At 39.8% G+C, this 13,126-nt stretch overlaps 1 protein-coding gene across 3 annotated transcripts in view; it reads right to left on the bottom strand.

Annotated features, from left to right (window-relative positions):
- The window catches only part of ALCAM (activated leukocyte cell adhesion molecule), a 117,280-nt gene that overhangs the window by 26,246 nt on the left and 77,908 nt on the right, over positions 1-13,126 (bottom strand). For all 3 annotated transcript variants that reach the window (XM_059837055.1, XM_059837065.1, XM_059837046.1), the window contains exons 2-6: positions 9,068-9,168; positions 6,117-6,336; positions 2,074-2,138; positions 1,611-1,698; positions 582-764 (exon numbers count right to left, since the gene is read on the bottom strand). In XM_059837055.1, coding sequence (XP_059693038.1) covers positions 582-764; positions 1,611-1,698; positions 2,074-2,138; positions 6,117-6,336; positions 9,068-9,168 — 657 coding nt within the window. The remainder of the gene's footprint in view (positions 1-581; positions 765-1,610; positions 1,699-2,073; positions 2,139-6,116; positions 6,337-9,067; positions 9,169-13,126) is intronic.

Genomic DNA, 13,126 nt, shown 5'->3' with positions numbered 1-13,126 from the left:
AACACAGTAAGGAAACTGCTTTAGAATTCAGGCCACTTAGAAGCAATTATTTGCACAAATTCTTTACTTAAAATTCTACCAATATTCAAATCATACATTTTAAATGTAAAACACAGCATCTTACAGCTGTAGAGAAGCATTTTTCTGAAAGGTAGACAGCCAGCATAAACTGCTTTGTGCTGACTCTGAAAAGACGAAAAATATTTGAGTTTACTAAAAACTGTATTGTGTATTTACTGCATATTTTAGGGGGCACAGAATCACTTTTATCAACCACTATAACTTATCTTAAAATTTTCAAAAGCCTATTTCACTGTAAATTTTATGGCTATCACTATTATCTTGTCAATGACATCTTGATATTCATTATTCCATTGCTAGGAAAAATGAAATCTCAGGTAAATCTGAAGATAATAAAAATTACCTTGGCAATGTACTCAGACCTTCTTAATGCAAATCAGTTTTGAAGAAACCATTTCAATAGCCAAGGACTCTCTAATTTTGAAAACTGTTTCTGATTTTGCTTTCCCCTGCCCTGGAGGTAGACTTTGTACAGTAAAAGATGCTTTTTGATAACTTACAGTGAACATCGAAGACAACTGATTCAGACTGCATTGTTTTCTGGCCAGATGGTCCATAGTAAGTCACAATGCAAGAGAACTTGGCATTTACATCTTCCTTTGTTGGCATGTACTCAAGAGACGATGTCATGGTGAAGAGTCCGGTTGTTGCGTCCACAATCTTTTGCGGATTTATGACTACAACTGAAAGGGAAATAATGCTTCAGTGTCGCACACTCAGAACCTGAAACCTTTTTCCTGTATGTTGTTGCCTGTTCTGCATTTGAGATCAGGCTGCAAACATACATGAAACATGTTACCCAAGAGATTGTACGCTTTTCCTCTAGTACTGCCACTGAAGTATACCAGGAACATTTTTACAACAACACACTCCTAACCTACCTAATATTTTAAATCAAATCCAAACGAAAAACCAGTTCTAAACTGGTGCGGTTTTTACTACGATTCAGCCTAATTTGTAAGACAGAAAGAAAGCCTCAAACATGACGGCAAAAAAATTAGGGTCAAATTTATTTTTTAATTATTCTCTAATTTATAAGGAAGGAAAAGTAGGAAAATAGGAAAAATTGTAGCCTTATTGATCTGTCAAAGTTGAAAAGAAGGGAAAAAAAATAGTTGTTCTAACATATCCTGGAAAATAATTAGTTGTATAAGATGATGGTCTGTGTGGTCCAAAACACAATATTGGACCGGTATGAAACTGAGGCAGTTAATACCTAATAAGAAGTTGGAAATTAGATACAGGTTTTTATTAGTTACATAGGCTCAAAAATAGCTTTGGGATATCATTAATAAAGGCAATTCTCCTCCCCATGATGTGTATTTAAAACTGGAACTAGAAGAGAAAGATTATGTGGTGTAGCTGGGTACTCTGAAAGGCCTGAACAACTCCTTCCAGCCGTATGTTTCCATACGAGCAGTTTTTCTCAAAGGAAGAATACATTAGAATAAGGCAGAGCAACCCTTATAAACACTTCATGCATACACCCATGTGTGGATCCAGGGACATTGGCCATTACCAGAACATACCATCATCCACATGCTGCAGAACTCTCCCATTTTTGTACCATGTGACGTTGCCCTCAGGATAGCTGTCCCTCGAAACGCACTCCCCGAGCTGCAAAACAGACAGGAATTGGCCACTTGCTTTCTCCACTAGGTTTTAACATAATTCTGGTTTTACTTACGCCATTTGGGGTGAAAAGTTCTAGGAAGTTTAAATGCTTGGCCTCAACCACTTTTCTTAAATGAGGCACATTGAATCAGTGAGGATTTGGCAGAGGACAATGGGTCTAAGATCAGGGTGGCCCTTGTTTGCAGATCAGGCAGGAATAAATAGGGTAGTGCAAGGCAACTGCTCTCTGCGCAGCCTGGCTATAGACTCACAGGCAGGCGTTCATTCACCCCTCTGAGCCATTACCTCTGTCTGGACTGTAAAGGGACTTCAGGCAGCTGTTGGGAACATAACTGTGAGGGAGAATGCTGCTCTTACCATTTGTAGCTTCTCTGTTTCTAAGAGGTTTGCTTGATGTAAGATTTCTGGTTGAGAGGGTTGTTCTAAAACATAAATAGGATAAAAGTACTGGTGAAGGGAGCACAAACAGCTGTTTGAAAAACAAAAAAATACTAAAATACTTTTGAAATGAAACAGAATAATCTAGCCTGATACAGTCTTACGTACATTTCTCCATTAAAAGAAGAAAGAGTGAGGTATTTCTATTTCAATATTAGCAAAAAAACCAAGAGAAAACTCTCACTTCAAATTTTTCACACCTTCCATAATGAATTCCATGTACTCTGACAATACATCTTTTAGCCAGACAGACTAGTTCACCTCCCAGGAGGAGAGAACCTGATCTGATCTATTGATTTATAGGATACACATGCTGGAAAAGGAGCCAGTAGTACAGAAACTGTAGCAACTAAAAAGCAGCTTTCCTGCAGATATTACTGTAGCTGAGCTGTCAACATTATAAAGGAACAAATTCAATCTAATCATTCTTCTAATGTTTATTTTTTCTAACTGGGATTATTACATTTAAGAAATTCAGATGATAGAGAAAAGTGTAATTATTTTAACTGATTCTGTGTTAGTTATGACTCTCTTAAAAAAAATAAACTTTTTTCCAGTGATAGTTAGTCTTCTTACTTACTTTATTATGGTCGATGGATCTCTTAGCTTGCCAAAGTGGAGGATCTATCAGTGTTTCCATCATAAAAGACTACTTTCTAGGGACTATATAACTTGTCTGTTAAAACAGTTTGGCCTGAAGCCCGGAATGCAAATTTTTATCTCCAAAATAGACAGTTTTCCCCACAATTTTAAAAGAAGAGGGAAGAGTGAAGGGAAAAAAATAAATCAATGTCTATACAGTCAAGGAAAGGCTCTACACCCTATCTGTACTGCTTAAACAAGCCTACTTTTACAAACTGAAACATTCTTAACCATGCCAGCTCACAGAACCCTTTCTTCAAATCAAGCTTCCTATCATATACTACATGTATGTTGGTAATCCCAGCCCTAAGTGAACTTCACCACTGTCTTGCCAAAGTCTCTACACACACTGCTGAAGTTACTGATGTGCAGATGCACTGCTCCTGCTGTCACAGAGGTAGTAAGCCTGTTTTCCCAATAATCCATTTTACTTGTGTGCGTGTTTACGTGCAAATGCACAAATACTCTTCACTTGAATGACCACCCCATGATGGAACAAAATCAGGTCAAAAGGGAAATGAAAGTGAATAAAAGAAACTATTCATCTGACATTTTTCAAAGAACTTTGCTTGTGGCAAAAAACAAAACCAAACAAAAGACACAGTCAAAGCTATACGCTAAGAAAAATTTTCTTCAAAGGACTAATAAAGATTTTTATTTTTACAAGATATACGCATGTTTATTTCTCTTTTGTTAGCTTTAAAGGAAAAAGGTGGATCTTTTCCATATATGAACCTATCAAGGAAAAATTATTTTCACATCAGTTCAAGAAAACATGGTTTTACAAAACCATTAACAAGCCTTCTGGGTCAGATGTTTGGGTGCCATAAACAGGGGTAGTTGCCTGCCTGTTCCAGTCACCAGCTGATCAAGCCACAACACCTTCCCCCACTTCAGCCTTGCTCGTTTTGTCTCTCATCTCCCCCAGGACAGGTTACAGAAGAGCCTGGTTTTGGTGTGCTGGACACCCCTGCCTTGCAGTGGTCCTGTGAGAGGAGGGGAGGCCTCCCTGCTCTGCAGCTGCTGAGTGGGGCTCTCCCCGTTTTGAGTGCCCTGTGACTGAGCAGGTGTTCCAGTTGAGAGGCTGCCACCTGCTCTCTGAGAGCAGCCTCAGAGAGGAAATGCCTGCTGCCAGATCCCCGCAGCCGCTGCACGTGCACCAAGGTAATTCACTGTAAAACACTCGCCTGGCATTTACCAGCTCAGCGTCTGAAGAGAGAAAAAATATTAAACTTGGCAGCAAACCCCACTTTGGTAGGTTTGCAACTTCAGCACACTGCTTATCTCTCAGCTTAAGAGCTTGCCAGAGTACTTTGCAACTCTATATAAGCCTTATAATAGAGGGAAAAAAGAGTTCACTGCCTACAAAAGCCAAGTGCCAGTGCAGCAGGACAGCAGCTCCCATCTGCTGGGCTACCCTGCTTTGGAAACTGGCTGTTTAATTCCACAAAAAAGTTGCTGATAGGATCCATCTGGAAAGCTGGTAGTGCTTGTTTGAGTAGTCAGTGAGAGAGACTAGCAGGTGGTACCTGCACAGTGAACCATTTCAGCTCCTCAGCCCTGAGATAATCAGGTAGCACAGCTGAGGACAGAACGAGCTCCAGCAAAACCCAGAATCAGTCCTGGCTTCTGGGATGCAGCTGAGTTTCAGGTGCACGAGATTCTGGTTTCTGCAGCAGCCTAGCTCTGTACCTGTGGCTCCATGAGTTAGAAACTCCCCTCATTAAATAAATGTAGCTTGCCAGCTACACTTAATTCTTCTGCAATTAAAGCGAGCAAGAGAGCAACTAAAAATGAGAACCTAAAAACCAGACTCAAGAAAATTAAATGCAAAGAAAAGTTAAGAGAACCATAAATAAAGTTGTGAATGCAAAGAGAAAAAACACTAAGGTAATTTTTCTTGCAGCGCTAAGTTGGCCATATTACATGTGTGGCATCCTCCTTTCTTATCATCCTTAGTAAATAGAAGCTTTCTCTATTAGAATTAATGCACAGAATAAACCAGACAAGCTGTGCTCCATGGCTGAGTTAGCATTGTGTTAATGCTTAGTAGAGTACACAGTAATTCAAGCAGTTAGTGTTTCATTTTACCATATACCACTGCCTCATCTAAATATTTACTACTGTGCAATAAGTAAACATGATAATTCTTTATCATTTGCTTTGAAGCACTATGTTTACTATGGGTGCTCTGAGCACACTCCTCCCTGTTGTCATTAATTCAATTGTTCTTGCAGTCAAATTGAAACTGAAACGAGGGAATTACTATTGGCTCCTAATCTTGCTTTAAACTCATTTCTGTGACTGACAGCATAGATATCATTGAGGACTCCCTGGCACCTTCTACCTGAGAGAAGCAAAAGGCTGCCCTTCCAAAACATGAATTTGTGTTCTTCAAGCACAGTGTGATCTCTTTGAAACTGCCCATAGCCACAGTCAGCGTGTTCCCACAACAGACTTACTCTGACTGTATAAATCTTTGCCTGAAGGGCAGCAAAGGCCAAAAGCCATATAAAAACATGAAGCTGAGGAAGATAAGACACTGCAGTCACAGCCCCGCGTCTCTAAAAATCTACAATGGATATCCCCCCAGGCTGACTCAGGGTTTGATGGACTACACTCCTGCTCTGAATCAGCACCAGGAAGGGACCAGGCTTGTCCCTGCTCCTGTGTGAGCTCTAAGCTGGGCTGTGCCTCACAGGGCTGGGGATTGCACGGCAGACCAGCCTTGCCATCAGCTGTGATGAGAGCAAACACTAATGGACCTTGCTGTGCTCTAGGAGAGAACACAGACTGGTACTTCTCCTTCCTACCATCCAGCAGGGGACAAAACAAGCATTTGGGGCTGGTGGATCACTTTCCAGCCTCTAACTCTCTCCCTGACAGTGTGTGCTGTTGCAAAGTAGCTGCTCAGAGCCACTTCAAACCTCCCCCCTGAAATAATCCTACAGACCGCATACGGTTAATGTTTCCCTCCTGCAGAAAAATTTGCTCTGAGAACAAATGGAAAATAATCAATGCTAATTTTACATTTTTCATTTCCAAGGCCAAATGACATCACATAAGTGAGTCATTATCAAAGCCTAAAATTCTCTTTGAGCCAGCACTTATCATGAATAAACTGCAAGTGCAGGCAGTCCTGTTACATAAATGCCACCAGTAGATTACATTTTTGAAAGCTGCAGAAATTTGCTAGTCTTAGTAATTTACTGAGCCAAACTTACTTTCTTGGCTTTAATCCTGCCTTAAACAAAAGTTTCTGTAATTTATGATTCAGATGCTGATGAATGTTAATGGTAGTAACAACTAGATTTACTTACTGAAAACTTTGACTATCGTCGGCTCTTCGGAAACATCATCTTCTGTAACTAGCATACATACAAATCTCTTTTCATCACTGATTCTTGCATTCTTGATGGATAATGTATAGTTTTCTGAGAGACTCAACCTGTCCTTGTAGTCTGGTACATCATCATACTGTACATTTTTTTTTGTTGATGATCTGAAGGCAATAAATACTGGAGATCCATTTGGCATTTCCTATAATAAAAGGATAAACACCTCTATTTTGCATAAACACTCATTTAAAAGTTCCTGAAGATTTGCAATTGGTACAAACCTTTAATTTAAAAAAAAATTGCAAACTATCAGAAGGCTTTTTTTCCTGATTAATTTCTGCTGTACACAGAAGAAATTCAGTGCAATAAGAGCTAGTTTAAGATTGTCACGGTACCCATGAGAATATCATCAGTAGAAATTATTTCAATCCTTTGGCTCAACCTCAGCATAGCAAAGGGCTTTTTCTGATAAAAGCTGGTGTTTTTGGCAGCACTTGCCAAAAACCTGTCTGTATGAAAAAATATTTGAAATAGAAGCATGTGTGTGCTTGTCTCAACAGCTCCAATTTCCTTTTTTTCATTATTGTTTCACATATTCCCACTGTTTATTTGGGATACTTAGACTTCATTTTAAATGCAGGATTTAGTCAGGCATAACTGTCTATTTTATTCTAAATTAGTTCTTAGCTTTTTTTTTTTCTCCTTTGTCTTTTAAGGACCCAAGAGCTTGTAGATGGGAATATACTTACAATCAAATATTGCTAATTGCAAAGTATTGTTTTCTAGACATCTTCCTTATGCAGTTGCCATCCCAAGAAGGAATACAAATTTGCCAGCCTTGCACACATCTTTCATATTAAAAAAATATAATTTTTATGAGGGACAAAGTTACAGGTGCAGTTCTACAGGATTTGATTCCTTCCTCCTCACACAAACACATGAACAGAGCAGGGACAGACAATGTCTGCCTTTATTTAAAGAGAGGTGAAACACTGATTGTATCTTTATGTTCAGTATTGTGCAGGGTGCTGGAGAAGGTTTTAATTCTCTTTTATCCCTTATACCTTGCAGTACTGATGTTAGTAGTGTTCCCAGCACAACACCTCAGCTGGACTGCAGAGTCCACAAAGCCCACAAAAAATGATGATGCTGTGAGAAGATGAGTGGTGTCAGAGCCAGGCAGGGAGCAGGAGGCATCAGTTGCTTGTGAAGTTTAAATTCCCTTACAGTCTTTCTCCCTCTCCTACTTTTAACTCTTGGATTTATCTAATGTTTGTCACACAGAAAATACTGCCTTGACTCAACACTCCTGACAAGAAATTGGCTGTCAAGTGCAAATGAGCTCCTAACTCCTGTAGCCCACCCAGCTGCAAGCACACACAGGTAGACATTGAAGTGAGCAACAACTGCTGTGGTACAGGTCTCCCAGTGTCTCCAGGCTCCCACCAAGAACCCAGATTGCTTTTAACAAGGCAGTAGAGGAGAAAACAGAGTTCATCCTTCTTCTAGTGAAACAATCACCTGATGAAAAAAACTAATCCAACCCTCTCTGTTGCCATGCTGTGAGCTGCCCTGGGAGAAAAGGACACTTTCCCTTGGTTGTGTGGGCTGTCAACAATTTCATACAACAGCAACTTAGACAGGCTTTTTTGTATGTTCGGTTTCATGTCCCTTTCCATTTAGAAGAAGCTGCAACATCTCTACTTGCTGCTTGTTACTTGTCCCACATAGACAATCCAAATGCAATGGAAACAGACAATATGTTTTGTTTTTTCAGAATATCCTTGTATCTTCAGAGAGATGGACTTGTGTCTTCCCCAGAAAAGCCAGCAGACTGAAAAAGATACTGAAAAATGTAAGCACTCCATCTTCTGAATGCTCATGTGAAACAGTTTTACTGCCCCTTTTTGGGGAAACATTCTCCCCAAACTTCTGACTTCATTTCCTGAAAAGTGTTTGCAGGAAAAGAATTATTGAGTGGATGTGGGCTACAAAAGCTGCAAACCTGAAGATAAAAAGAAAGGAGCTAGGGGAGAATACGACACCCCCCCAACACCAGCAGGTCATTCTCCTGTAAAAAAATAGGGTGGTGGATGCCACTTGCAAAAAGAGAGAGAAGTATATAATTTTAAATCCACTAGAAATTATCTGTTATTGCAGGTACATTTGATTTGAGAAGAGGAAATTTAGATGACTTTCACAGAGGTAGGAAAACCATTTGTCTCAATACTGTTTGAAAAGCAAAAGGGGTTTGGTATCCCAGCATTTTTATCCAGATGTGCTTCCAGGTTTCATCTACTTTGATATGCTGATCCTCCTTGTGACCTGGGATAGTGATCATGTACAGGAGAAGCTATTCCTGTGGTGTTCATACTGCAGGCTGGCCAGCGCACCTAGAGAGCACACATCTTGTTGCCGCTGTTCCCCGCCAGAAATGGCAGAGAGAAACCACCAGCAGCACTCCCAAGGTCAGCTCTGCTCTCTTCGCTGCTGTGCATTGAGCAAAACAAAGCCTGAAACAGATCCCAGTGACTGTCAGATTAACCAAAGGCAGGGACAGTGCTTTTTCCCAGGGATGGAGCACGCTCTGCTCCAGGCAGCCGACTTCAAAAGTGTTCAAATGTGCAGCTATGGCTCTGTCGAGTGAGCGAGACACCACGGGATAACATGCCAGATCTCTAATACAGGTTGGCAGAGAACCCCTGAATAATTATTTCTCTTGAACAATGAGATTAATTCCTCAAACCTCTAATCTACACTAGGCAGAAATTATACAGCTTGGAATCTTGCAGTCTTACAAACACAGGAATAAATGGCTTCATATAGGAGGCAGAAATTCTATCGCTTGGAATCTTAAAATCTCTCTCCCACACACACAAAATACACATCATCTTATAACAGCTCTAATAAATATAAAGATAAGATATACTTACATATTTCCATTTTCCAAACATAAGACCATCTGGTACTTCTAGAGGACAAGGCATAGTAATAGTGTCTCCATATATTGCATTTACTGTGTACAATCCCAGAGCTAGAGGAGAAACAGAAGAGAGGAAACAATTTTAAGTGTTTTCTTGAATTCCCATATGCTAGCTAATATATGGTTCACACCTATTGTAATAGCAGCTCCTTTGCAAATGGTTATTTTCCAGTATGTAGGACTTATCCTCAAACCTATAACAAAACAGGATTCCTATCACTAAATTTGTTAAGTGAATGTTATGACCTTTTTGGACCCATGCTTCCTGCTAGAGTCAATGGGGGCCAAGTGGATTTCCAAACAGGACTGCACATGCTCAATCAGATGAATATCTACACTTCCACCAGAATTGTCTCAAACTTTAAATGTACAAAGGGAAAATCCCTACACCTTTATTTTCTTCATCTGAAAAAAACACCTGGAGAGGTTGCATTGCAACACAATATTGTGAGGAAGCCAGCAAAGAAATTATACTCTGACTGCTGCATAACATTTAAAACACAGGAAATGATGACAGAAAAAGGAATGATGATATTAAAATATGTTCCCTAAAACCTGGAGGGGAAAAAGAACTGAAAAAAAACAAACAAACAAACAAAAAAAAAACCCCAAGAACAACTACTCTGCACATTTAGATTTTGGAAAAATGAAGTGAAATGCTTCGATGAATTATTTAAGAACAGCTCTTTTGGAAACCTCAGCACAATGTTATTGTGCTAATGCATATAAATTTACAGAATAAAACTGACCCACTTATTTTCATTGTCCAAAACATGTGAATTGAACAAAAACAACAGACCCTAAAGTGATGAAGTGCTATAGTGCAAGGAAGCTTAAAAGGGAAGATGTTACAGCTTGGTGCATTTGCTACAATGCAACTCTGCTCCTCCTCTCCTTAGCTGCCTCTTGTTTGCTGCTCCGTGCACTGGAGGCAGATTTTGCTTCTAGTGTTTGCCCAGAGAGTGTGCTGGCTGCCTGCTCTCAGCCACACATCTGCAACTCCTGTCAGATTCTTTGCCCAGAGATTCAGGATCTCCCCCTTTGCTGTCTCTTCATTTGCAACCATAGCTTAAGGGCTTGCTGCCAAAGGAACTGTATTTAAGAGAGTGAAGTAAGATGCTGGTGATGTAGCCAGGTGTTTCTGAGGAAAATCATTCATTCCTTCTAGAAACAATAATTTTTTGGGAGATTCAGCCCTTCCTTTCTATAGCTAGGAAAAGAAACATGCATCTCCAAAGACCTGAGCCACAGATCCCTTTGCTTTTTCCAAGTTCTAAGGCTGCTGCCTGCAGGACCTGACAATTCTATAGAGTGCATAGATGCACTCAGTAGGGAGGTTTTTCCAAGGGATTGTTTTTTGTTTTACAGAAAATCATGCCTTTTCAAAGAGCCAAACACTGAATTCCTTGCCTGCAATTTAAACTAGAAAGACCCCAGAGCATTTTTCTTGCATGAGGACTTAAGAGCTCACTGTTAACATCAGCTTGTATTTATCACGTGTATCAGAGTGACAAATGAGGCTGTGGGGCTTGTGCTGTAGGATATTGCACAAAGAAACAGTATTGCAAAACCTTTCCTTAGAGAAGCTTCAATCTGGATGGCACCACATTGTTAAGGCAGGAAAGCGGCCTGGAGCTTAATGGACTAAAGGAACACAGGAGATAACAGGCACCACACTTACCTTAAACTTTCTTTCCTTCACTCACCTCCCTTTCAACTAAAGCACTGGTAATCTTTCTGATTCTTACTTAATTAGACACAAACATGCTTCAGATGCATTATCATACTGTAAGGACTGGATGTTCTAATTTTCTATAAGCTTCATGGAGACCAGCTTCTTCCTAAATGACAACAACGGTCATTCCACTAGGTGGTGCTGAGTAAGAGCAATCTTTAAAAAAATTTTTTTAAAAAGATCAAATAAGTTCAATTTCATGGAAACAGAAGCAGTGTTTTACAATATCAAGCTATAAATGGAAGTAAAATTCAAAGCTGGAAGAAATTGTTCCCTTGGTCCTTTCTTGCACTCATCTTCATTCTGATCACCAGGAGGGAGGCAATCCTAATTTTCATTTTTTTACTAGAGCTAGAAAAAGCTGTCCTTTTTGTCCTTTATTGGCTCTCTCCCATGGGAGCAAAATTACAATAGACTTGCAAATATATATTCAATTAGTAAACTGGTTAGTACCTGTTCAAACTCCAGCTAAGTGTCATTTAGTAATTTGAAATCTGTAATAGCATTTGGCATCACATGGATAACCAACAAGTGCTCTTCTGATATGAGATACTCTTTGGTATTAGGGGAAATACTCCCTGTCATTAGAGGAAAACAAAACGACCCCCTAGGATCTGAAATGCTGCTCTCTTCTAGACACCCATTTAGCCCCTGCAGAATTGCTAAGGTAGCAAGTATACACTACTGAAGACTCAACAAGCAGCCTCATGAGGGTGAATGAAAATGTTTCTGGAGAAACTCTACAGCATTCAGAGTTGGTAATTGGTGATTGGCCTGATAAAGGGAAAGACTGACTTCTGATTTTAGAACTCTTTCAGCTGAAAGGCATTTCTTAAAGTGGACAAATTAATGGCTTGACATAAATTCTGCCTATACTAAAATCAGACATTTTTCTATGAATTTGTTAACCCAGAACTAGAAAGACATAGGTTTTTATTTGAATACAGAAAAACAGTCCTTGCAAAAATGAAAAAAGTCCTCCTGCAAAACAAAATATTCTCGTCCCGCTTCTGTAGCAACAGATCTAGCACATTGAAGGAGTGCAAATTAATTGAATAACTGCAAACTTTCACCAGTTACTGCAGTTCACCACAGTAACTGCAGTAATCTCCACAAAATGACCCTACCAATCTTCACATTTAAAAGAAAAAAAAACAAACACTTCAACAGAATTGGAAATTCCTCTCTCTGTTGCTATTAGACATATTTGTAAAATGGTGGGATGAAGAAGAGAAGAAAATGATTGCTTAATGATATAACAGTGCTTACCAACAACCATCATATTGTCAGGCCTCTTTACATGATTTCCAGCTCATTCTAAGAAAAGAAAATGAAAGCAGGATCTACAAATACGTAACAAATAGCTCCATGCCCTAACACGGTGCAGGGTCAATGTCAGGGCCCTCATTTCTCATGAACTCTGCAGGAGGGCGCAAAGTCGACCGCGGGGAATAACACTACGTCACCGGACGCCATGTCCTGCCTCGCTCTATTTCTGGTGCACCTTTCTGCTGCTAATTAAGAGCTCAGCCAGCTTCCCTACGTGACTTTCAGATGTTGTCTTCTAAAACTGAGCTAGTGCTGTGAATAACACCACTAATTCAGAGGCAGGATCTTGTCTCACGTACACCGAGAGCAGCTCTACTTGCTAGGTCTGAACTACACCTATATCACTTTCCTTCCATTTCTTTACATACATAAGAGGCTTGAGAAGGCTGAGATTTACTTCATTTCCCTCTCTTTGATCCAGTGCTGAAGAAACTCTGAGTCAGATGAGACCCTTCCACACAGGTTAGAACATGGGAAGAAAGCAGCAGCTTCATGGGGGTATGATGGCTCAGAGAAAGATCCCAGCAGGACACTGGTAAATTGAGATGGCATAGCTATTGATGCTTTTGATTGGAGTACTTTCTGTGTCCCTATGGCACTACTAACTGCATCCTTCTTTGTCCTGCTCTCTGCCTGTCTTTCTCAATGCAAGAACCAAACAGTACCTACATCTTCAAGGGATAAAACAAAAATCTTGAACAGAAGCTTAAATGCAGAGAAGGTGCTGTGGTTATTTTAGATCCTCATCAAAAGTATGAGGCAGGTCATATTTTAGACCAATTATTATTTTCAAATCAAGAGGATCATATAGGAGGAATGCATAGAAGGTGAGCTAAAAGAAAAAAGAGATTAGGGATGTTTCTCCAAGGAAATAACAAAAGCAGCCATGTTTTCCACCTCTACATTCTGTCTGCAATACTAAAACAACTTCCTGCCACAGACACA

This window comes from Haemorhous mexicanus, chromosome 2 (assembly GCF_027477595.1).
Source record: "Haemorhous mexicanus isolate bHaeMex1 chromosome 2, bHaeMex1.pri, whole genome shotgun sequence".
NCBI lineage: Eukaryota > Metazoa > Chordata > Aves > Passeriformes > Fringillidae > Haemorhous > Haemorhous mexicanus.
This window is presented reverse-complemented; position numbering and strand designations above follow the sequence as displayed.